Source organism: Phoca vitulina, unplaced genomic scaffold, assembly GCF_004348235.1.
Source record: "Phoca vitulina isolate PV1807 unplaced genomic scaffold, GSC_HSeal_1.0 scaffold1, whole genome shotgun sequence".
Taxonomy (NCBI): domain Eukaryota; kingdom Metazoa; phylum Chordata; class Mammalia; order Carnivora; family Phocidae; genus Phoca; species Phoca vitulina.
The window spans coordinates 33,529,303-33,555,524 of NW_022589704.1; the positions used below are offsets into that span (position 1 = coordinate 33,529,303).

The window sequence follows — 26,222 nt, forward strand, 5'->3', positions numbered from 1 at the left end:
TGGTTGGTTGGGTTTTTTCTTTTCTTTTCTTTTTTTGAGAAAAAGCTTTCCCAAACGTGATTTACAGAGATGCAGGATAAGCAACTGGTGAAATTTTGAGAATTGCCTGTATCAACACACAGACACACACACACACACAACTGGAAGAAATCTGATATTTGACCCATCCTGAAACATTGGGCTTGGCGGGGGGGGGGGGGGGGGGGGGGGGGGGGGGAGAAGGGGGCATCTCTAGCACCCTACAAAGGCGGTGCACGAGTTGTGTCTTTCCACAATGTCAGCTTTATTCATTCATAAAGCAGGGTTTACACAATTTTAACAGGTGTAGGATTCCAAACTGAATGACATCTCACTGCCTGTTTAACTTGGCTTCACATACGCCACACAAGAAACGATACAAAGTCACACAATAAACGAGATACAAGGGTAAGAAGTTAAAGAACCAAACGCCAAGTCAGTCAGTGAGTGCCTAGTTGAGAGGAAAACTCAGTCTGGTAGGGGTCAGCTCTGGGTGCTTACTGCTTATTATGTTCAAGCAGTGGAGGGGTCTCTATTTTGTTGAGATCAGTCGGGAGGTTGCCTTTCAAATGCAGTCAGGCTTGGAAGACGAGTCAGCGTCTGGAGAATCTGACAGTTTGCTACAGAAATCCTCCCCTTTTATTTATTTTTTTATTATTATTTTTTTATCTAAAGGAGTTTAATCGGTCTTTAGCCCTTCCAGACTTCTTCTGGATCTAGTGATTATCAGTTCCTGGTTCTTCCAGGCAGTCTTGGCCTTGCTGATCATCAGTTCTTGGTACCCACAGCATGTTTGGATTTTAGCAGTATCTATACTCACTCGTGGCCCTTGGCTGCCTTCCCGATTCATGACGTCACTGCTTGAAAAGCGTGATTCCATCCTGAGGTCTACAGGGCTAACCCGGCCCCTCCCTAACTCTGACGCCTCGAGGGCGGGGCATGGCCCAGCGAAGGCAGGCGGAGACCTAGGCCCCAGAGCGGCGGCCTAACCTGACGGCGGGTAGCCGCCGCCTCTCGCAGCTGCCGCAGGCAGAGGCGCGGGGAGCCAGGCTCGGGCCGCCGGCGGTTGCGCTGAGGGAGCGCGGTGGGGAGAGCGCCATGAGAGCGGACTCGGGGCTTCGGCTGGAGGCCCTCCCGGTGAGCGGTGAGGGGCGCTTTCCGCCACGCGAAGTGGCGGAAGCGGAGGGTGCTGCCCTAACGCCTCAGCAGCCCCTGGGGCGGGGCCGATGCCCAGGGCTGGGGGTCGCAGAGGGACAGCCCTGCTCCTGGTGTCTGCTCGTCCGCCCCTTTGATGCTCACAGGCTTGGACCGGAGCGGGCGATGGAAGTTCGTCCCGAGGCCGGGACCCGAACTCCCAGAGCCAGGCGAGGACCCGGGCGTCAAGTTTCCGGGGGCCTGAGTGTCCATGTTGCTATGACGACGCCTCTCTACGTTGCCTTCCAGCCCCTGGGTGTTCCGGGACAGCCAGCTAGGTCTTTCCTGCGGACTCCTCCCGGAAGGCGTTTAGCCACCCAGGAAAGAGATGGGAGTTTCCGAGTGGAGACTTTTAACCATGGTCTTTTCCCACCTCCCTCGAACAAATCACTAACCACTTGGAAAACCATGGGTAGAACCGTGATTGCTGCCCCACGCCCGCTGGAGACTCTCTTCCCAGGCATGTCAGCCCCTACTCCGACGTCCCCTTTTCCACAAGGCTAGACCGCAAAGGCCCGACCAGCTCCCTGCGCTGGCCCTCGCCCACCTCTTGCAGAGCAGGGGCTGAGCGCCACCGCGGCCAGTGCCGCGCAGTCCGATGACGCACGGCGCCTGCGCGCGGCCGGCCGGGGCAGGAGCCCGCAGGGGGCGGGCTGTGAGCTCTGGGCGCCTGGCGGCCGGCGGGTGGCTGCTGGGAAGCCCGGCTTTAGACGCAATGGGAAAGAAGCAGGTGGTAAGCGAGCCTTAGTTACGTTTGAGTTATTAGGCTTTTGTGTTCAGTTGAGCCGTCCGACTTTTGAGGGGCTCAGAGGTTGGCCTTGAGGATGGGTGACACGTCATTTTTGCGGGACTTTTGAAATGTGGAAGTGTCTTGTGAACTGAATCCTTGGACAGAACGCGATCCGTAGCATCTTTGCGATAGCTCTTTCTTATGACTGTTGTTCTTCTCCAGTTGTAATTTTAATGACCGGATAGTGTTAAGACAGCCTGCTTTGTCCTAATCTCGTAGCATTCGTATTAATACACCGAACGAATGGATTGCTAAATGGGACGTAATGAAACCCTTTTGAGTCAATGTCCTCTGCAAGCCGCATGAGACACTTGGAACATTAAACTGATTTCGAGGCATTTCTGTTAGTATTTTATTTTGAAAGATTCCAGAATGCTTCTCAACTGTAATCTCTCTGAACTGCAAACACAACTTTTCTTTTCATGTAAAGTATCATTTATAAGGTGTGTGTTTCTTTTTTAATTCTCTCTACCCTAAAACGCATTCCTCATGCTGTATGCACAGGGATTTTTTTTTTAAAGTATGTTACTGTGTGGTTTAAAACCTCTATTGGCTTCTCATTGAATTAAAACGAACTCTGGACATCTTTCTTTTGTCTTCAAGAGCCTAATTAATCTGGCCCCTGCCTACCCTTGGTAGCTGTGCTACAGCCTTACTGGCCTTTTATCTGAAACCTTTTCTCTCTCCTAAAAGGCTTTGTATTTACTCCCCTTTGTCTCCTTTCTTATTCAGGTCTCAGCTCAGATATCTCTGAGAGACTTTGCTTAACTAAAGAACACTCCACAGCCTCCCTCATTTGTGTGTGTGTGTGTGTTCATAATCTTCTAATACTTAACCAGTACAATGGAAGTACCATAAAAGCGGGGATTTCTCTGTTTTGTTCATTAATGTATTTGTAGTCCTTAGAACAGAGCCTGGTCTCGGATAGAAAGGAGTGTAGGAAGGAAGGAATTTTATATGCAATTTAGAAATGGTAGAACAAATTTAGAATTGCCCATCTGATTCTCATTAGTACTTCCTAGGTTTCATTGGATGTACAGGGTTATCAAAAGATTCGAAGTACTTGAAGTAAAGATGTTCTGAGACTTTTACTTACAAGCAATTTTCTTTTCCCCATAGCGTCCTCCACGAGCCCTTCCACCTGTGCCAAGGTAAAAATAAGTTACAGTAATTTTATCATTGAGTTTTAAAAATGCAAAATGAATCAAGTGATGCACAAACAATGAATCATGGAACACTATATCTAAAACTAATGATGTCATGTATGGGGATTAACATAACAATAAAAAATTTAAATTAAAAAAAAATGAATCAAGTGAAAAAATTGACTAGTACCATTGCAAAATTATAATAATTCAGAGAAGACTTCTTGAAAATTTAAGGATAAGGCTTCCTAAAAGCTTAAAAGTAAAAAAAACTTGAATCATTAGGAAAGCAGTTGTAATTAAATGTTCTGTTTCAAAGCCTGAATGTCAACATGCTTAAGATAATGGATCCATTCTGAATGTTTTAATGTCTTGTTTATCAGACTTTTGATCCTCTTTTTGTTTGCTAGAATAGTTTCCTCAGAGTTTAAGCTGATTTTAATCAGTGACAAAATAAGAATTCTTAATCTGCTTAATCCACTTTATTAATAGACAGTAGGAAATATGTATATGTAAGTTCAGAAAATATTGGGGTTATTTTGTTAGCGGTTTTATTCGCTTTTTACTTACAAAGAATAAGCTAGTTTATAAACTAGCTGACTGTGTGAAAGCTTACTTTATTTTAAATTTATAATGACCTAAGTCAGTTTTCAGTCTGACAATATAATAGATTTCTAATTAATAGTTTCTTTTTTTTTGTCTTTGTCCAATTAAATTTGGTCGGTGTCATGTAAAGTGCTAATCAAGGTGAGTTAGTTCACTCTTAATGTAAAACTTTTAAAATTGGGAGTTCAAAAGTTAATTTGATTCCTTAATGTTTTTCTTAAAGTTGAATCTGAATGGTATAATTTATAATATTGCAATATCCTTTTATCAAAATAATCTTATGACTCCTATTTTTTAAATGAGGTTTGATATATAACAATAGTTGTATGATTGATATTTGATTCATTCCTGAATGGAGTCACCCAGAATATAACCATTGGCTAGTTTTTAGTTCTGTAATAGGGACTACATTTTCTTTTGTCTCATTTAATCAGGATAGACTGGGTTATGCTATACTAACCTCAAGATCTCTGACTTAATATCATACAGGGTTATTTCTGGTTAATGCAAAGTGCACTGTGGCAGCAATCCAGGGCAATTGTCTTTCACCATTCTTCACGAATGATGTAGTGATTCAGGCTACTTCCATTCTGTGCTTCTGCCATCTTAACATGCTTCAGCAAAGGAAGAGAAAGCTGAAGAGTTACTCATGGGCTCTTTCAGTGTTTTGGCAGATCGGTTCTGCTCACAGTGTATGGCCCAAACCAGTCACAGGCCACATCTAAGTGCAAGGGGGCTGGGAAATGTAGGGGATCAGATGAAGATTTTGTGAGCCCACTTTTCTGATATTAGAAATGTTACAGTTTCCAATATTACTGATGGACAGTGAGCGACTGGCACCACACTATAGGCTTGCTTTGACTTTGTCGATTTCTTCCTTTTTTTTTTGAGTAGGCTCCACGCCCAACATGGGGCTTGAACTCTGGATCCTGAGATCAAGAGTTGCATGCTCTACTGACTAAGCCAGCCAGGCACCCCCAAATTTGTCATTTTTCTTGTCTTCTTCCCCTAATGTGTAGAAGTTGGCTGGCCCTAGGGAAGAGAGGGAAAAGTCTTCCCTACTAAAAGTTCCTTTTGACTGTTCTCTGCATTGAATTTTAGGCAGCCTTTTCTGTTGTTTTTTCTGTTTTATAGGTGATATTCCACTTAGTCGTCCTAAGAAAAAGAAGCCCAAAACAAAAAACACACCAGGTAAGAAGTTGTTTTTTTTTGTGTGGGATCACAAGTCTTTCCAGGACCTCAGGAATGACAAACATCACAGATCAGGGAGAGGCAAGGCCCCAGCAGTCCCAAGTCACTGCTGTGTTGAGGATAGAATCAAGGTCAGTTTAAAGTAATAGGATTCCTGGTGGTAGTGAAGAATAAGGCAGTGGGCAGCCTGAAGGGTTTCTAGAAGCATCCATGGAATAAAGGATTGTGTCACTTAAACTCTTACTTCCACAGCATTCATGGACTCTTTGAGGTCTTTTATACCTAGAAAGCATAAATTGTCTTAAGCTATGATTGGTTCCAGACCTTTGAATGGGATACTGGACACAAGGTCCTTGGATCCCTCATTTCAGTCAGAGGATCTCTTTGTTAGAGCAAGAGTCTGAAGGCAGGGCCATAGCATCCATGTACTGGAGGTTCTGTAATGAGCAGGTTCTTTGAACTTTTTTTTGTCTTCGTTATCCGCTAATAATCCTGGATGTTCTGTCAGTAACTTAAACTCAGTATGTTCAGAATTCATCATTACCTTCAACAAGAAATCAATTTTTACCTCTCACAGATTTCTGTTCATGGAATTCTCCACTCTCCTGCTCACTCAGGCTTGAAACCTCAGTCTTTTTTTTTTTTTTCCTTGAGAATCCCTTTCTTTTTATTTTTTTTCTATTCTTTTTTTATTATTATTATGTTATGTTAATCACCATACATTACATCATTAGTTTTTGATGTAGTGTTCCATGATTCATTGTTTGCTCCATGCAGAACGTGCCCTCTTTAATACCCAGTGCTCCATGCAGAACGTGCCCTCTTTAATACCCATCACCAGGCTTTAACTGGTCCTTTCACTCTATTTGCTGCCTCTTACAAGTCTTAAGATGTGAAAATATCTGGATCTGTATGTAGTGATATAGTAAAAAGAAACTTTGAGTATTGATTTGATATACCAAGTACTGAATTTATTATAATTTATAATTTGATATAAGTGTGGGTTAAGACCAATTCTTATAGTTATAGGTAAAAAGGTAACAAAGGACAGTTAATCATCCTTTAGGAACCATTCTGGTTCCCTTTTTTTTCATCTTTTTAAGACTGAGTGTGATCTCTGCTCAAATTGTCCCGTTTTCCCACTCGCTTTTCTGTAGGTAGTGCTTCTTTGGAAGGCCTTGTTCAGGCTTCTGTTCGCAGGCCATCTGAGGGCAGTGAGCCACCAACTAAAGAATCCGCAGAACATCCAGAAGAAGCTCCTGTTCAAAGGAGACAGAAGAAGACGAGGCTACCTCTTGGTATGTGAAGAAACCAAGGTTAGGTTGTGATAGTAGCTGTGATTTTGGGGGTATGATTACAAACTTCTCTGTTCCCATTTTTTCCCACCCACATCCCTTTGGTTTTTTTTTCTTTATTGAAATTTTTACCATTAGAATAACTCCAATAGTTTAAGTCAAGAACACTGGAGAAGGTCTCTTTTGGTCATATGTCCGTATATTATGAGGGAAGGGATACAAATTCAGGATTAAAACAGAGAGTTCAGATCTTGGTGTGTATAAGAATTTAATATATGATAAAATGGACATTTCAGGTCAGTGTGGTAAGGATAGATTCAGTATTAACAATAATACAATGAAAGAAGAGTCATCATTTATTGAGTCTTACATTGTCCCAGGTACTATTCACAAGGTAAACAAAATAGTAATTGGCAATCTTTTTTTAGCATATAAAATTCAAAAGTGTTAGATAAAGTGTTGATGAGAAAGGAGTACATTCATATCCTGCTGATAGGAGCATAAATTGGTATAGCCTGTCTGAACTTTTAGGAATAGAAGTAACTGTAGTAGCTACCACAATTAAAGGATGTTAACTGTGCCATTATTTATAAGAGTACAAACTGGAAATAACCAATAGCTAACAAAGTGGTACTGGCTAAATAAATCATGTTTTATCTATTTAATGTGCTTCTATGTCCATATCTTGCTCTTTTTTTTTTTCAAAGATTTATTTATTTGAGAGAGAGAGTACATGTGCACATGCAGGGGGAGGGGCAGAGGGAGGAGAGAGAGTCTTAAGCTGGCTTCGTACTGAGCGTGGAGTCTGATGTGGGGCTCGATCTTGTTACTCTGAGATCACGACCTGAGCTGAAACCAAGTCAGATGCTTAACCAACTGTGCCACCCAGGCCCCCCCATATTTTGCTCTTCTTATAAGGATACGAGTTATTGGATTTCAGGTCCATCCTAATCCAGCATGATCTCACCCTAAACTGATTAGACCTGCAAAGACCCTATTTCCAAATGAAGTCTCATTCACAGGGACTAGGGTTAGAACTTGAACATATCTTTCAGGGGGGACACAATTCTACCCAGGACACATGTATATGCATGTGTATATATAGTAAAAACAATGGAAGGATATAGCAAAGTGTTGACAATGTTAGATTTTTTGGAAGGAAGAATTAGGGATGATTTTTTTTTTTTTAAAGATTTATTTATTTATTTGACAGAGAGAGAGAGCACAAGCAGGGAGAGCGGCAGAGGGAGAAGGAGAAGCAGGCTCCCTGCTGAGCAGGGAGCCCAATTTGGGGCTCTATCCCAGGACCCTGGGATCATGACGTGAGCTGAAGGCAGACATTTAACTGACTGAGCCACCCAGGCATCACTAGGGATGATTTTTATTATCTTCCTTTCTTCATTTATATTTTATTAATTTTTCACAATAATATTGAGCATTATGACTTTTATAGTAATTAGAAGAAAGACGGTTTCATTAGAGTAAAATAAAGGGAAGGAATAAAGATTGGGAGATTAGCTCTTTCCTACTAACATCGGCCCCTGATGAATAATTTGTTACAAAATAATTTCCCTGACCAATTACTTACTCTCTTAGAAAACAGTGAGTCCTGATTGGATGAAAGAATTATAGGAGGAGAGGGCAGAAACTGGAAAGTCCATAGAATAGAGCACAATTTTTAGAGGCAAGTTGAAGTGGGAGACTGTAGTGCCTGGGCAGAAGAGAGGAAAAAGAGAGAAATGATGCTCAGATAGTTTTATGATTTATTTCTATGATTTATTTCATTACTGGCAGTAAAAATAGTTGAATTAAAGCTACCATCTTAGTTAATTCAGTTAGGGTACAAATGTGAAGATCAAGATGGATACCGTACCTAGTTTTACAATTTATGAAAAATGTATTTACAGAAATGAGTTGACCATTTTTAGAAAACTCAGTACCCAACTAAGTTGTGGGCCAAAGAGCACCTGTCACTGTCATTCCAGAATGCACCACCAGGTATCGCTTTATAGATTTCTGGGTTTATATTTTTGTTTTATTTTTGTTTTGTTCTGGATGACTGTGGTAGGCTCTACTTCTGTTGTATTTCCAGTTTGAGCTGTAAGTATTTTATTAAAATAGAATTCTGGGGGCTTTGAGGACCTTCCAGGAAGCCATTGCCAGTATTTTCAGATTGGGGGAAGTAGCTAGCAGATGAGAAGACTCCACTGACTTACTTAAACTTAATACCCTGTGCTCAAGAAGGAGTTAACGTAGCAGGCCTGAAACTGCTTTCATTAGAAAGGCCTGCTTTCAAGTTTGCCTCTTCACTGGCCTCTGGAACTTGGCTGGTAAATAGTTCCCTACACTGATATAAAAGTATCCCTAAATTATAAGGCTGGTTTACTTTGCATTTGTGTACACAATATGATTTATGCTGACCACCTGCTTTGCTTCTGGGATTCTGGAATTTTGGTATGTGCTAGGCAGGGGGTGCCTTTGTGATCAGGTGCCAATAAAAGCCTTGGGTGCCGAGTCTGTAATGAGCTTCCCTGGTAGAGAAAGTGTCACACATGTCAACTTGTTGCTGGAGGAATTAGCACATCCTGTGTGACTCCATTGATAGAGGACTCTTGGAAGCTTATACCTGGTTTCCTCTGGACTTTGCTCCATGTGCCTTTTTCTTTTGCTGATTTTGCTTTATGTCATGTCCCTCTAATAAACTGTAACTGAATGTGAGGACTGTGAGTGTAATGACTTCTGAGTTCCATGAGTCCTTTGGGTGAATCACTGAACTGTGGGTAATCTAGGGGCTCTCCCGACATTCTGGGTGTTGGATTAGTTAACTTTTTCCATATTTTTTGGCATTGCAATTTCAAAATTTTTGGTGTTTAGAGCTATAAAATTACAAAAATTAGTAAAATGGAGAAAAAACTTTGGCCTAATTAAAATTTTTAAAGTTATCTCTTCTTGTAAGTTTTATATACTTTTCTTCTTACATGATAGTAATTTGAAAATTTAATCTACTTTATTTTCAGAATTGGAGACTTCCTTAACCCAAAAGAGGACGTCTAGTTCATCTTTATTACGAAATGAAAATGGTATTGATGTGGAACCAGCTGAGGAGGCAGTTATTCAAAAACCTCGAAGGAAGACAAAGTAAGAATTTATTTGTCCTAAATATTCTTCAGGGATACTGTGCTACTTAATTCAGAGCTCTCAAAGGTACCTTTTGATAAATTTGAAAAGAGTAAACAACCGAAGAAGTAAAATACTTAAATTATAGATCCTAGGAGCTATCTCTAAAAAAGAGGAACATCAATAGAAAATATTATATAAGTAGCAAAAATTAAATACGAAAGATACTGAAATTTGAAGATAATATTAATAAAGTAGGCTATTGTGATATATTTTCTCATGTTAATAGAATTCAGATTATGATTATTTCAGCAATAAATAAAAATGTATATTTTAGTATAGGAAATTAAGTGTTGGATAAAACAGAATGGCATACTTTAAAGTACACTGGAAGTTATATAACACTATTGTTTGTATTTAGAAATCACCCTACAAATCGTGATCAATATTTATGTAGAATCCTATCATTTTAAGTTTGGAAAGAACCTTATAAATGTAGTTCAGTCACTTCATTTTCCAGATGAGAAAACTGAGGCCCACAGAAATGTATGTGACTTGCTGCACATAACAGTTAAGAACAGATCCATTTGTGTTATACGCAAACAATGAATCGTGTTACACTACGTCAAAAACTAATGATGTAGGGGTGGAGCAAGATGGTGGAGGAGTAGGAGACCTGGATTTCACTGGTCTCAGGAATTCAGCTGGATAGGGATCAAACCATTCTGAACACCTACAAACTCAACAGGAGATTGAAGAAAAGAATAGCAACAACTCTCTGAACAGAAAAGCGACCACTTTCTGGAAGAGTCATATTCTATCCCTTCGTAGTAGTTACCCTTATTTTTGGCATATATATATAAGTTGTTCTCTCTTTAAAATTTTGAGATACAGTTTCTAACAGATCAAAATATACCCTAAATCTCTAGTGTATGGCTTTGATCTAGTCTCCTGCCTGATCACATTCTCTCCCCCACCTTTTTTTTTCTTTTTTTTTTTTAAATCCTCTTCTTTCTTTTTTCAAACAACTTATCAATTCCTTTTATAAAATTTTTTATAATTTTCATCTTTACAGTCATATTCCATCCCTTCATCGTATCAACCCTTATTTTTGTACATATATAAGTTTTTCTGTCTTTAAAATTTTGGGAGGCAGGGGCACCTGGGTGGCTCAGTCGTTAGGCGTCTGCCTTCGCCTCAGGTCATGGTCCCAGGGTCCTGGGATCGAGCCCCGCATGGGGCTCCCCGCTTAGCGGGAAGCCTGCTTCTCCCTCCGCCTCTCCCCCTGCTTGTGTTCCCTCTCTCGTTGTGTCTCTCTCTGTCAAATAAATAGATAAAATCTTAAAAAATAAAAAAAAATAAATAAATAAATAAATAAAATTTTGGGAGGCACTTTCTTCTAACAGACCAAAATACACCCAAAATCTAGTGTGTGGCACTGATCTATGCACCAGCCTGATCATATTTGATCATATTCTGTTTTTTTTTGTTTTGTTCTGTTTTTGTTTGTTTTTATCTTTTTCTTTTTCTTTTTTCTCTTTTTCTTTTTTCTTTCTTTCCCTTTCTTTTTCCCCAGTTTCAGGTCTTTTCTGATTTGTTTAGAGTATATTTTCTGGGGACATTGTTACCCTGTTAGCATTTTGTTCTCTCATTCATCTATTCTCCTCTGGACAAAATGACAAGATGGAAAAAATCACCTCAACAAAAAGAACAAGAGGTAGTACCGACTGCCAGGGACCTACTCAATAAGGACATTAGTACGATGTCGGACCTAGAGTTCAGAATCATGATTTTAAAGATACTAGCTGGGCTTGAAAAAAGCATGGAAGTTATTAGAGAAACCCTTTCTGGAGAAATAAAAGAACTAAAATCTAACCAAGTCAAAATCAAAAAGGCTATTAATGAGGTGCAATCAAAAATGGGGGCGCTAACTGCTAGGATAAATGAGGCAGAAGAGAGAATCAGCGATATAGAAGACCAAATGATGGAAAATAAAGAAGCTGAGAAAAAGAGAGATAACTACTGGATCATGAGGGCAGAAATCGAGAGATAAGTGATACCATAGGACGAAACAATATTAGAATAATTGGGATCCCAGAAGAAGAAGAAAGAGAGAGGGGCAGAAGGTATATTGGAGCAAATTATAGCAGAGAACTTCCCTAATTTGGGGAAGGAAACAGGCATCAAAATCCAGGAGGCACAGAGAACCCCTCTCAAAATCAATAAAAATAGGTCAACACCCTGACATCTAATAATAAAACTTACGAGTCTCAGAGACAAAGAGAAAATCCTGAAAGCAGCTCGGGACAAGAGGTCTGTAACCTACAATGGTAGAAACATTAGATTGGCAACAGACCTATCCACAGAGACCTGGCAGGCCAGAAAGGACTGGCAGGATATATTCAGAGCACTAAATGAGAAAAATACGCAGCCAAGAATACTATATCCAGCTAGGCTGTCATTGAAAATAGAAGGAGAGATAAAAAGTTTCCAGGACAAATAAAAACTAAAAGAATTTGCAAACACGAAACCAGCCCTACAAGAAATATTGAAAGGGGTCCTCTAAGCAAAGAGAGAGCCTAAAAGTAACATGGACCAGAAAGGAACAGAGACAATATACAGTAACAGTCACCTTACAGGCAATACAATGGCACTAAATTCATATCTTTCAATAGTTACCCTGAATGTAAATGGGCTAAATGCCCCAATCAAAAGACACAGGCTATCAGATTGGATTAAAAAACAAGACCCATCAATATGCTGTCTGCAAGAGACTCATTTTAGACCCAAAGACACCTCCAGATTGAAAGTGAGGGCGTGGAAAACCATTTACCATGCTAATGGACATCAAAAGAAAGCTGGGGTGGCAATCCTTATATCAGACAAATTAGATTTTAAACCAAAGACTATAATAAGAGATGAGGAAGGACACTATATCCTACTTAAAGGGTCTATCCAACAAGAAGATCTAACAATTATAAATATCTATGCCCCTAACATGGGAGCAGCCAATTATATAAGCCAATTAATAACAAAATCAAAGAAACACATCGACAACAATAAAGTAATAGTAGGGGACTTTAACACCCCCCTCACTGATGTGGACAGATCATCTAAGCAAAAGATCAACAAGGAAATAAAGACTTTAAATGACACACTGGGCCAAATGGTCTTCACAGATATATTCAGAACATTCCATCCCAAAGCAACAGAATACACATTCTTCTCTAGTGCCCATGGAACATTCTCCAGAATAGATCACATCCTAGGTCACAAATCAGGTCTCAACCAGTACCAAAAGATTGGGATTATTCCTTGCATATTTTCGGACCACAGTGCTTTGAAACTAGAACTCAATCACAAGAAGAAAGTCAGAAAGAACTCAAATACATGGAGGCTAAAGAGCATCCTACTAAAGAATGAATGGGTCAACGAGGAAATTAAAGAAGAATTAAAAAAATTCATGGAAACCAATGAAAATGAAAACACAACTGTTCAAAATCTTTGGGATGCAGCAAAGGCAGTCCTAAGAGGAAAGCAGTACAAGCCTTTCTCAAGAAACAAGACAGGTCTCAAATACACAACTAACCCTACACCTAAAGGAGCTGGAGAAAAAACAGCAAATAAAGCCTAAACCCAGCAGGAGAAGAGAAATAATAAAGATCAGAGCAGAAATCAATGAAATAGAAACCAAAAGAACAGTAGAACAGATCAACGAAACTAGGAGCTGGTTCTTTGAAAGAATTAACAAGATTGATAAACCCCTGGCTGGACTTATCAAAAAGAAAAGAGAAAGGACCCAAATCAACAAAATCATGAATGAAAGAGGAGAGATCACAACCAACATCAAGGAAATACAAACAATTATAAGAACATATTATGAGGAACTATATGCCAGCAAATTAGATAACCTGGAAGAAATGGATGCATTCCTAGAGATGTATCAACTACCAAAACTGAACCAGGAAGAAATAGAAAACCTGAACAGACCTATAACTGCTAAGGAAATTGAAGCAGTCATCAAAAATCTCCCAACAAACAAAAGCCCAGGGCCAGATGGCTTCCCAGGGGAATTCTACCAAACATTTAAAGAAGAACTAATACCTATTTTTCTGAAACTGTTCCAAAAAATAGAAATGGAAGGAAAATTTCCAAACTCATTTTATGAGGCCACCATTACCTTGATCCCAAAACCAGACAAAGACCCCATCAAAAAGGAGAATTACAGACCAATATCCTTGATGAACATGGATGCAAAAATTCTCACCAAAATACTAGCCAATAGGATCCAACAGTACATTAAAAGGATTATTCATCACGACCAAGTTGGATTTATCCCTGGGCTGCAAGGTTGGTTCAACATCCGCAAATCAATCAACGTGATACAATACATTAACAAAAGAAAGAACAAGAATCATATGATCCTCTCAATGGATGCAGGAAAAGCATTTGACAAAGTACAGCATCCTTTCTTGATCAAAACTCTTCAGAGTATAGGGATAGAGGGTACATACCTCAATATCATAAAAGCCATCTATGAAAAACCCACAGTAAATATCATTCTCAATGGGGAAAAACTGAGAGCTTTCCCCCTAAGGTCAGGAACATGGCAGGGATGTCCACTATCACCACTGCTATTCAACATAGTACTAGAAGTCCTAGCCACAGCAATCAGACAACAAAAAGAAATCAAAGGCATCCAAATCGGCAAAGAAGAAGTCAAACTCTCACTCTTTGCAGATGATATGATACTTTATGTGGAAAACCCAAAAGACTCCACGCCAAAACTGCTAGAACTCATATAGGAATTCAGTAAAGTGGCAGGATATAAAATCAATGCACAGAAATCAGTGGCATTCCTATACACCAACAACAAGACAGAAGAAAGAGAAATTAAGGAGTCGATCCCATTTACAATTGCACCCAAAACCATAAGATACCTAGGAATAAATCTAACCAAAGAGGCAAAGGATCTGTACTCAGAAAACTATAAAATACTCACGAAAGAAGTTGAGGAAAACACAAAGAAATGGAAAAACGTTCCATGCTCATGGATTGGAAGAACAAATATTGTGAAGGTGTCAATGCTACCTAGAGCAATCTACACATTCAATGCAATCCCCATCAAAATACCGTCCACTTTTTTCAAAGAAATGGAACAAATAATCCTAAAATTTGTATGGAACCAGAAAAGACCCCGAATAGCCAGAGGAATGTTGAAAAAGAAAAGCAAAGCTGGCAGCATTACAATTCCGGACTTCCAGCTCTATTACAAAGCTGTCATCATCAAGACAGTATGGTACTGGCACAAAAACAGACACATAGATCAATGGAACAGAACAGAGAGTCCAGAAATGGACCCTCAACTCTATGGTCAACTAATCTTTGACAAAGCAGGAAAGAATGTCCAATGGAAAAAGGACAGTCTCTTCAACAAATGGTGTTGGGAAAATTGGACAGCCACATGCAGAAGAATGAAACTGGACCATTTCCTTACACCACACACAAAAATAGACTCCAAATGGTTGAAAGACCTCAATGTGAGACAGGAGTCCATCAAAATCCTAAAGGAGAACACAGGCAGCAACCTCTTTGACCTCAGCCGCAGCAACTTCTTCCTAGAAACATCGCCAGAGGCAAGGGAAGCAAGGGCAAAAATGAACTATTGGGTCTTCATCAAGATAAAAAGCTTTTGCACAGCAAAAGAAACAGTCAACAAAAACAAAAGACAACCGACAGAATGGGAGAAAATATTTGCAAATGACATATCAGATAAAGGGCTAGTATCCAAAATCTCTAAAGAACTTATCACACTCAACACCCAAAGAACAACTAATCCAATCAAGAAATGGGCAGAAATCATGAACAGACATTTTTCCAAAGAAGACATCCAAATGGCCAACAGACACATGAAAAAGCACTCAACATCGCTCGGCATCAGGTAAATCCAAACCAAAACCTCAATGAGATACCACCTCACACCAGTCAGAAGGGCTAAAATTAACAAGTCAGGATACGACAGATGTTGGCGGGGATGCGGAGAAAGGGGAACCCTCCTACACTGTTGGTGGGAATGCAAGCTGGTGCAACCACTCTGGGAAACAGTATGGAGATTCCTCAAAAAGTTGAAAATAGAGCTACCATATGATCCATCAATTGCACTACTGGGTATTTACTCCAAAGATACAAATGTAGTGATCCGAAGGGGTACGTGCACCCCGATGTTTATAGCAGCAATGTCCACAAAAGCCAAACTGTGGAAAGAGCCAAGATGTCCATCGACAGATGAATGGATAAAGAAGTGGTATACATATACAATGGAATATTATGCAGCCATCAAAAGGAATGAGATCTTGCCATTTGCAATGACATGGATGGAACTGGAGGGTGTTATGCTGAGCGAAATAAGTCAATCAGAGAAAGACATGTATCATAGGACCTCACTGATATGAGGAATTCTTAATCTCAGGAAACAAACTGAAGGTTGCTAGAGTGGGGGGTGGTGGGATGAATGGGGTGTCTGGGTGATAGACATTGGGGAGGGTATGTGCTATGGTGAGTGCTGTGAATTGTGCAAGACTGTTGAATCACAGATCTGTACCTCTGAAACAAATAATGCAATATATGTTAAGAAAAAAAAAAGAAGATAGCAGGAGGGGAAGAATGAAGGGGAGAAATCGGAGGGGGAGACGAAGCGTGAGAGACGATGGACTCTGAAAAACAAACTGAGGGTTCTAGAGGGGAGGGGGGTGGGGGATGGGTTAGCCTGGTGATGGGTATTAAAGAGGGCACATTCTGCATGGAGCACTGGGTGTTATGCACAAACAATGAATCATGGAACACTACATCAAAAACTAATGATGTAATGTATGGTGATTAACATAACAATAAAAAAATTTTTAAAAAACCCACTAATGATGTAATGAATGGTGACTAACATAACATAATAAAATAAAATTAAAAAAAAAAAAGAACAGATCCATTTAAGTAAAAACCAAATTTCTCGACTCCCAAGTCTAAGGCTCTTTTACAGGTACCTCCTTATGTGGGTCTGTAAAAATTCAACAATAATCCGTTTTTCTTACATTCTTCCTGATTATAGGAAAACCCAGCCAGCAGAATTACAGTATGCCAATGAACTGGGTGTAGAAGATGAAGACATAATTACTGATGAGCAAAGAGGCCCAGAACAACAGTCTATATTCACCGCACCCACTGGCATTAGCCAGCCTGTAGGCAAAGTGTTTGTGGAAAAAAGCCGTAAGTCGTTCTTGTTTTGGAACATGAGCTTTCTGGGATTTACACAAGGATATCCTTTGATTTAGGAGCATTTCTGGAGATCTGAATTAGGGAAATAAAGATATGGACAAAAATTTAAACACAAAGCTAATCATATTATTTTTGAGAGTGAAAAACTGGAAACAACGTAAATATAAAATAGAAGGGGTATGATTTCAGTCAGTTATGGTATATCTATATAATAAAATCTGCACCATTAAAAATAATGTTTAGGGAGAATTTTTCATTTCATGGAAAGATTTAATGAAAAACACACACATATGTAGTTTGATCTCACCTATAGAAAAATGTGTAGGACAAAAGACTAGAAGGAGTTATGCCAAAATATTAATGCTGGTTATTTCTGGGTTATGGGATTGTGGGTAATTTAGAAAACCCCCCACCCCCCCCCTAATCCATTCCTTTATTCTTGTACTTTACCAGTTTTCCACAATTGGTGGTGGTGGTGGGGGGCAGGTAATAATATAAATGTTATAATTAAAAATAAATGAGAGAAGATACATGATGGTATTACCATATTAAATAAGAAATACAACCATATAGCTCCAGATTCTTTTGGAAGGTAGTTCTGACATTGTATAGTGTGCATGGATTATAAGACTGCATTTGCAGTGTTTAAGAAAAACATACAGAAAGCATGATCATGACTATATATATCTCGTGGATATGCTATGAGTGTGCTGCCTAAAGAACTCAAATGAACCATAAACATTAGTCCTAAAACTTTATAATTTAGATTTCATGTACACCATTTTAGAATTTCTATTCTGTAAGATGTCATGTAAGGGATCTTCAAGTTCTTAGCCAGTGGGAAACTTCTGATCCCGGGAGGCTGACTTCGCCAGGGTCTCACAGTTGGTTAGTGCGGAATTGGGACTTGAGTGGAGGTTTCATGGCTTCTAGTCAAGTGCTTTGACTAGTATACTATGTTGCTATTTAATTTACTTCTCTTTTTAAGCAATATCACTCAATCCTCATTTTTAAGGACTATCTATTTTTTATAGTCTGTTTATTAAGCAGTGTCATTCAATCCTCATTTTTACTCTTGTTTTCCTTAGCACAGAAACTTCCCTACTAGAGTAACTGACCATAAAAGACACCTGTTGTCTGCCCAGAAGTTGTCTTTTCTTAGGGAAAATTAGGTGTTGCACCTCTGTCTTTCATCCTCCAAAATACTTGACAGCCAGATTTGGCAAAGGTAATTGAAGAACCTTTCCTGCTTCCTGTGGTCCATTTGTAGATTGGTAGATCTGCAAGAAGGAGCTTCGTGAACAGTACAAGGAGAAAGCTCTGTGCACACGGTGTTGCGGTGCTGACACTTGAACTGATGCTTGTCACAGGAATCTTCTCAAGTTTATGAGACAACCTCTTTCTTCTCTGTTGTCACAGAATGCCATGCTACACACACTGGCATCTTTTCCTAGGAAATTCAAAGTGTTTTCAAACATCGACTTAACTTTGTAGTGTTGACATTTAATAAACTTCTAAAGTCTCAAAATTAGACTTTTGTAGATTATGTCATGTTAAAGCTTTCTAGACTTTGTTCTGAGTGGGAAGTTCCTTTTTATATTTCATTAAATATAATTGATTTCTAAAAACTGTTACTTTAACATCTGTTTTAAGATGAGAGGAGAGTATATGGACTTTGTTTATTTTCCCTAAAGATAAAAAGATAGCATATTAAAGCAACCAAAAGAAAAGAGCCTTCTCAAATAGGAACTAGATAGGGGAGAATTTTTAGATAGAAAAACAGACAAATCTCAATCCCAGGGTTCTAATGGTGTGAAATAAGATAAAAAGATGGCCAGGGTTCTCTGTTGCTAGTTGTTAATAATTGTGTAATATGTACATAGGGCGATTCCAGGCTGCTGATCGTTCGGAGTTGATAAAGACCACAGAAAATATAGAGGTGTCGATGGACGTGAAGCTTTCCTGGACAACCAGAGATGTGGCACTCTCGGTGCACCGGGCTTTCAGGTGGCTGCTTGTGTTGGACTTTTCTTAAAATAAATATTCCATCATTTTTTTAAAAAAGTGTTGATAGCTCAATATTGTTAACAAAATTGACAACTTAAAACAGTCCATAGGTATATTTTTAAAACATTTAATTGGAGTTAAATCATCTGCCTATCAGTGTAATAAAAAGAAAAGGCTTGTTTTTACTTTTTTGAAATGTTGAGTTTTATTCTTATATGTGAAGAGATTTAAAAAATATTTTAGCTTTTTACTTTAGTCATACATGTGTAATAATTAAACCCTTTTCCATTCAGGATGATTGGTCTCTTTTCTCATGGCTTCTTGGCCGGCTGTGCTGTGTGGAACATTGTTTTCATATATATTCTAGCAGGAGATCAGCTTTCTAACCTCTCAAACCTTCTGCAACAGTACAAGACCTTAGCATATCCATTCCAGAGTCTTCTCTACTTGCTTTTAGCCCTAAGTACAATTTCAACTTTTGACAGGTAAGAGTATTGTGACTGTATATCCCTCTAACTTTTCTTCAGGTGGAAATGTTGAGCAAAATATGTCCCTGACTATGACAGTTTTCAAAATAGAATTATAATATTAATACTATTTTGACTTTTTTTAAAAGCCAGTCTGTTTCTGTTGGGGGCGGAGGGATGGGAATACTCTCAACGAAAGCATCCTCAAAATCTAAACCCATTCCAGCATCAACTCTAAGTCTAAAATTTCATCCAAATATAATCAATAAAAACAGTCCCAAATATCATCTTGCAAATCACCTGAACCAGGTATAGGTGAGACTCTGGGTATTGTATGAGTTTCCTAGGGTTGCTGTAATAAAGTACAGTTGATCCTTGAACATTGCAGGGGTTAGGTGTGCCGACCTCTTGCAAGTCAAAAATTCATGTATAACTTTTGACTCCCTCAGAACTTAACTAATAGCCTACTGTTGACCAGAAGCCTTACCAAAAACATAAATAGTCGATTACCACATATTTAGTATATATTATATACTGTATTCTTCTAAAAAGGTAAGCTAGAGGGCACCTGGGTGGTTCAATTGGTTAGGCAGCTGGCTCTTGATTTCAGCTCAGGTCATGATCTCAGGGTCCTGGGATCCAGCTCCATGTTGGGCTCAGCGCTCAGTGGGGAGTCGGCTTGAGGATTCTCTTTTTCCCTCTGCCCCTTCCACACTGGTGCACGCATGCGCTCTCTCTCTCTTTCAAATAAATCTTAAAAAAATAAAAAAAGTAAGCTAGAAAAAACAGAAATTATGAAGAAAATCATAAGGAAGAGAAAATACATTTACAGTACTGCACTATATTTATTGAAAAAAATCTGCTTATAAGTGGACCTATGCAGTTCAAACCTGTGTGGCTTAAGGGTCAACTGTACTACAAACTGGGTGACTTAAAGCAACAGGAATTTACTCTCTCTCAGTCTAGAAGCTAGAAGTCTGAAGTTGAGGTGTCGGCCAGGTTGGTTCCTTTCTGGAGGGCTGGTGGGAGAGTCTCTTCCACACCTTTCCTTAGTTTCCAGTGGTTGCTGGCAGTCCTTGGAGTTCCTTGGCTTGTAGGCGCATCACTCCAACCTCTGCCTTTGTAGTCATATGGTGGTCTTCCCTGTGTGTCTCTTCTCTTCCTCTGAGAACACCAGTTGTATTGAATTAGGGCCCCTTCAAATGACCTCATCTTAACTCGATACATCTGCAGAGACCCTATTTCCAGACAAGGTCACGTTCACAGATACAAGGGGTTAGAAGTTCAACATGTCTTTGAGAACACAATTCAACCCATTAAGAAAAACAGCAACTTATAGCCTGATGATACGGGTAATAGAAAGAGGTAGAATCTAAAGAAATTTTGCAGATCAAGTTTAATTTGTTTCTTTAGAGTGTCTAACTCCAAAGGAATGTTGACTAAATATTAATCTAGTTAAATGTTTTATGTGGCTTTTGTAAATAAGATATTCTTTCATGTGTATTTAGTATAAAGTGTAGCTACTTAAAGCTTAATAGAGCTTTAGCATTAGAATAGAGAAGGAAAAAACTGTAATCAAGAGAGTTTTGTGAGAAGTTTACCAATGCACTGTGACGAGAGGCTTTTGTATTTTCTAGGATTGACTTTGCTAAAACATCAGTAGCAATCCGAAATTTTCTTGCCCTGGATCCAACAGCTTTAGCATCTTTCTGTGAGTAAATACTTTCATTTGATAATTGTGTAATACTTGAATTAGACTGTAATTTTGAACCAGGAAAAGTTTAATTTTACTTTTAGAAAGATTTTATATTACTACTTATAAACATTACTTACAGATGTTCAGTGGAATTTGCAATTAAGAAAACATGACCGGTGTAATTTTGATAGAATTATTTTTCAGTAGAGGTTGATCTAGATAACTGTTAAAAGTTGAATTTGTTCTCTGTTTCTTAATGTTTTGATTTTGTAATCTCTACTTGATAGCAAACAGATTCAGCTGGCATGGCATTTCAGTAACAAATATTATTTTGTATCTTTTTGATAATTTGGGATATGTTTTGTTCTAAGTTATGAGAATATTAATAAAACTAGTTTTAAGACCTTGAGTAAGTCATTTGCTTTCTTAAAAGATCTTCTGGGTTCTTGTAATTTCTAATGATGAAATAGTGAGCATCTCAGAATACCTTTCTGTACCTGTATTCTTTAAAAATAAAATAAGACTAGCTTGCCTATTGAAATTGATCAAATGGATTTCTTTTATGTCATCATCCCCCAAAGTATAGATTATTTTTGACCTTACAGTAATCTATAAATTCAAAATAAACTGGGTTGTTAAAAATACATTATTAGTAATTTCATTTGTCTTTTTCTCAGTGTACTTTACTGCTCTTATATTATCTCTGAGTCAGCAAATGACAAGTGACAGAATCCATCTTTACACACCTTCTTCTGTTAATGGTAGCCTCTGGTAAGATTCACAATAGCATTAGCAATTGTTGATGGTAATAACAGCAACAATGGGAGTAATGGTACTATTCTTATCCTTCATTCTTTTACATTTTCTCATTTGTAAATAATAGTGAAGGCCCTGTTTTTGTTTCCAAAATTATGGCAAGAAAATATCCATTACATTGGTTAGTGGATAACTATTGTTATTTATCTCTGCATTTTTAATGAAATGTATTCTTTTTATAAAAATCTATTTTAGATCTATTAGGTTATGGTTCTAAGATCAGTCATACACAATGAACTAGAGAAGCCCTGTACCCTCACTCCCAGTCAGGAGGTCTAATACCCCAGAGTAGTGATGGCAGTGGGTAGCTGGGATGGAAAAACCAAGCAATGCTAGAAAGAGAGCAATCTAGGGAGAGCCAGCCTCCATAGGTTAGAGTCATGAGGCTCACGGGCGAGTTGAGAGTCCAATTCACAAAAGTCAGAGGGGCAGTCTTTTTTTGGGAGAGTGGCTAGGGGCATGAGTAGCATCACAGTAGTTGAAAGGGAAACTTAGAAAAATTGGCAATACTAAATTTTCACTTATGTCAATGTATAAAGCATATTTGTTTAGAGTTCAGTAACCTTTGAACCTTTGTTCCCATGGTGTGTGTGTGTGTGTGTGTGTGTGTGTGTGTGTAGTTATTTTATAGGGAAATTATATAAGATATATTTATTTCATGCTTTACTTGTTATTTCTCTAGGCGAGGACTGCTATTTCTTTAAAGTTCATTTAATAGATATATTTGGATATATGAACCCAAATGAAGATATTTCTAATGAGTATTTCTATACCTTTAGGGCAGCAGGTGTCGAGGAACAGGTTCTCCAGCCATGGATTGTGGTGAATCTGGTGGTGGCCCTTCTGGTTGGACTGTCTTGGCTTTTTTTGTCTTATACGCCAGGCATGGATCTTAGTGAAGGTATTAAAGAAAAAACAGTGGGACACCTGGGTGGCTCTGTCGGTTGAACGTGTCTGACTCTTGATTTTAGCTTGGGTCGTGATCTCGGTGGTTGGGTCATGATCTTGGGGTTGTGGGATTGGACAGTGCTCAGTGTGGGGGAGTCTGCTTCTCTCCCTCTGCACTCCCCCCACGCTCGTGTGCACACTTGTGCTCTCTCTCTCTTGCAAATAAATCTTTAAAAAAAATAAAGAATAAAGAAAAAGTAGCATAAGAATATCATGAAATCTGTTGATTTTATAAATGTTCTTTTAATGGATCTAGCTTATGATATTCTGATAACAAAGATGTATTTAAAATAAAATAATATAAGGAGGAGTGACAATAAAGTAGTGAAACAATGCCAAGAGAGACAGAGTATCTAGGAGAGTCGGAGCCTCAAAGTACTTATGGAAAGCCGCCTGTCAGCCATGTGCATATTTGTATTTAAGAGGTATTTCTTTTCTTGGAATCCTTCAAGTATTTTATAGAGTCTTTGCTCTTCATTTCTGCTAGTTTCCTTCTGATCAAAGTATCTCTTAATTTGAAATAAACCATGCTTCATCTACATAGCCGTTGTCAGACATATATTCGTTCTTATCTCCTCCTCTACCTGGCCCAAGTTCTTCACCCTGCGTTGTCTAATGAAGTATTTAGTAATCCTAGCTTTAGCGTGCTCAGTGCAAAGTGAGATTTACTAATCTCTAGTCCTTAGACTCCTTTTGGAACACCTGGAGAAGAGGAATCGTATTAGCAAACTGAAAGTCCTTGAGCACACTGCTTTAGAACTGCTAAGTTTATTTCCTTGGCAGATGTTCTGCAGTTTCACCCTTGAATCTCTTTGATATTTTCTGGACTTTGGTTATGGTTTTATTCTTGATTGGTTTAATATCCTGAGCCTTTCACTGCAGTTTGATCAACTAATTACAACCTCAGAAGTCTTAGAATTGAGAACCATCCCAATATTTCCATTTGTAAAAACGGAGACAAAAGATGTAATCTGGTGCATTTTTATTCATGAATGTACCTTTTTGCATCATAATTCTCATGTTCCTTCACTGAATATTCTGTTGCTTTATTCCCTTTGGTATATTTAAAGTCTTTTTAAAAGTCGTCTTAGGCTTTATGTGTTTTGCTGTTTTTTGTTTTCACTCAGCATAGTTTTTAGTCATTCAAGGAATTTTTCATCTAATATTTATATCAAAGGACTTTATTTTATTAAATTCCTAAGGTCTTCTTTTTCTATATTTCTTAATATTTTGATAAATTACACATCTATGCTAAGTAATAGTTTAAATGTAGAAATGTCAACAAATAACATTCTACACTATGGTTGGGATTGTGCAGTATTGAGCCTCAGTCACAAAGTGTGTGTTACTTACTAAATATTTCCAGAATCCTGCTCTCTTTTGTGAGTCATATAACATTTTATTTCCATGTGGATAAAAAGAGTAAATATAAAATGAGGATGATACACTTTGCTTATTGGGTTGTTGTGGTGATTAGGTGGGATAACACATTTAAGATATCCTGGCACACGCTTCATGTTAGTTCCATGTCCTTGCTCTGCATGTGTCCCTCCATTGTAGATTACCATGGTCACTGTAGAATTAGACCTTTCAGCTGTTTAATGACCCTGGCTTAGCTAAGTGACTTAAATTTTCTGGTAAGAGTTATTATATTGTCTCCATTATATATGTTTTATTTTTCAGTGGTTTACAATACATTTAAAACTTGAACATTTTAAAATGCAAAACTTGCACATTTGTCATTCACTCACCTTTTAAATCAGATTTCATTATCAAGAATTGTTATTTGTACTTGAGGGCTTTCTATTATATATATTAAATATGTCAATATTTTGAGAGACTGTTTAAAAGTAAACTTTTTGAGGTACTGGGAAACCATTCTGAGTATGATCTGTTCCATTTTCTCTCCCAGAGTTGATGTTCTCCTCTGATGTGGAAGAATATCCTGAAAAAGATAAAGGACTCAAAGCCTCTTCATAATGCCAGCTCACCTTCAGTGTAGTAATGGCCCAGTATTTAGAATTTTTCCTATTCTTGTTTTTAAATGTATTTTTATAAGCTATGTACAGGTATATTTGGAATTGATTTTTTGATTATATAGTACTGAAAATTTTCTCAAGATTATGGAAAATGTTAAAAATTGTATCTGCAATTCATAACCAAACATTAATCTCTCTAGCGTTATCATCTTAATGACAAAGGAGGTAATGAGCTCGAAACCAGCAGGTGAAAGTGTTTATTTCCTGTTTTCTCAAATTAGTTGCATTTATAATCATTATCTTAAAAAACTCTTCTACAGAAACAGCCATTACTTTAGTGTTATAAAATATATATCAGGTTTAAACATAAAATTTAGGGAATAGGAAAGAAGGGGGCAAAAGACCTTTATTTATTTTTAATGCCTCCTTACTGAATAAATTAAAATATGAAATGTATCTTTTTTCAAACGGGCTTGGTGGTTGTGGTTATGTATCATGTAATAAGTATAATGTAATTCAGCTTGAAAGATGCTTTACTTCATGACTAATAAAAAGAAAATATACCTTTTCTGTTTGAAAAGTTTCATATTGGGACTACACTAAAATAAAAAGCTTTTGCACAGCAAAGGAAACCATCAACAAAACGAAAGGCAACCTATTGAATGGGAGAAAATATTTGCAAATATTGATATATTTGATAAGGGATTAATATCCAAAATATATAAAGAACTTATACAACTCAACACTAAAAAACAAATAATCCAATTTAAAAATGGGCAGAGGACCTGAATAGACATTTTGCCAAAGAAAGCATACACATGGCCAACAGATACGTGAAAAGCTGCTCAGCATCACTAATCATCAGGGAAATGCAAATCAAAACCATAATGAAAAATCACCTTACACCTATCAGAATGGATAACAAGTGTTACAGAGGATGTGGAGAAAAAGGAACCCTTGTGTAATTGTGGGAATGCAAATTGGTGCAGCCACTGTGGAAAACAGTATGGAAGTTCCTCAAAAAATTAAAAATAGAACTACCACATGATCCAATAATTCCACTATGGGGTATTTGCCCAAAGAAAACAGAAACACTAATTTGAAAAGATACATGCACCCCTATGTATATTGCAGCATTGCTTACTATAGCCAAGATATGGAAACAGCCCATGTCCATCCACAGATGAATGGATAAAGAAGATGTGCCATATACATACAGGGGAATAGTAGCCATTTTTAAAAAAAGAATGAAATCTTGACATTTGCAACAATATGGATGGACCTAGAGGGTATAATGCTAAGTGGGATACGTCAGAGAAAGACAAATACTGTGTGATTTCACTCATATGTGAAATTTAAGAAAAAACAAAGACAAAAAAAACCCTGACTCATAAATACAGAGAACAAACTGCTGGTTTCCAGAGGGGGAGATGGGTGGGAGGATGGATGAAATAGATAAAGGGGATTAAGAGGTACAAGCTTCCAGTAACAAATAAGTCATAGCGATGGAAAGTACGGCATAGGGAATATAGTCAATGAGGTTGTAAAAATGTTTGGTGAAGAAGGGGGCCACAATCAACGGATGTGGGTGATCTCTAGAAGCTGAGAACAGTCCGTGACTGACAGCAAGAAAATGGATGTGGGCTCAGTCCTACATCTTTAAGGAACTGAATTTTGCCAACAT

The 26,222-nt window shown here is 38.2% G+C and overlaps 1 protein-coding gene across 2 annotated transcripts; it reads left to right on the forward strand.

The window, feature by feature from the left end:
- The first annotated feature begins 751 nt into the window (after positions 1 to 751).
- TMEM237 (transmembrane protein 237) lies at positions 752 to 25,144 on the forward strand. Of its 2 annotated transcripts, none has more exons than XM_032404610.1 (13): positions 752 to 1,155; positions 3,122 to 3,153; positions 3,884 to 3,894; positions 4,888 to 4,944; positions 6,102 to 6,242; positions 9,257 to 9,377; positions 16,459 to 16,616; positions 18,509 to 18,632; positions 18,926 to 19,117; positions 20,737 to 20,810; positions 21,473 to 21,566; positions 22,391 to 22,512; positions 24,472 to 25,143. In XM_032404610.1, exons 1-13 carry the CDS (start codon positions 1,117 to 1,119, stop codon positions 24,537 to 24,539), a joined length of 1,233 nt encoding a protein of 410 aa, XP_032260501.1. In that variant the 5' UTR covers positions 752 to 1,116; the 3' UTR covers positions 24,540 to 25,143. The 2 variants fall into 2 exon arrangements, with proteins under 2 accessions (XP_032260501.1, XP_032260494.1); XM_032404603.1 differs by lacking the exon at positions 752 to 1,155 and adding an exon at positions 1,818 to 1,945 and having other exon boundaries at positions 24,472 to 25,144.
- The last annotated feature ends 1,078 nt before the right edge of the window (positions 25,145 to 26,222 follow it).

Bases quoted from the DNA above. Each gene is read 5' to 3' on its own strand.
- TMEM237 (XM_032404610.1), top strand. From the start codon at position 1,117: ATGAGAGCGGACTCGGGGCTTCGGCTGGAGGCCCTCCCG. The intron at 6,243-9,256 runs GTATGTGAAGAA...CTTTATTTTCAG, and splicing joins GAAGACGAGGCTACCTCTTG to AATTGGAGACTTCCTTAACC. The intron at 9,378-16,458 runs GTAAGAATTTAT...TCCTGATTATAG, and splicing joins AAACCTCGAAGGAAGACAAA to GAAAACCCAGCCAGCAGAAT.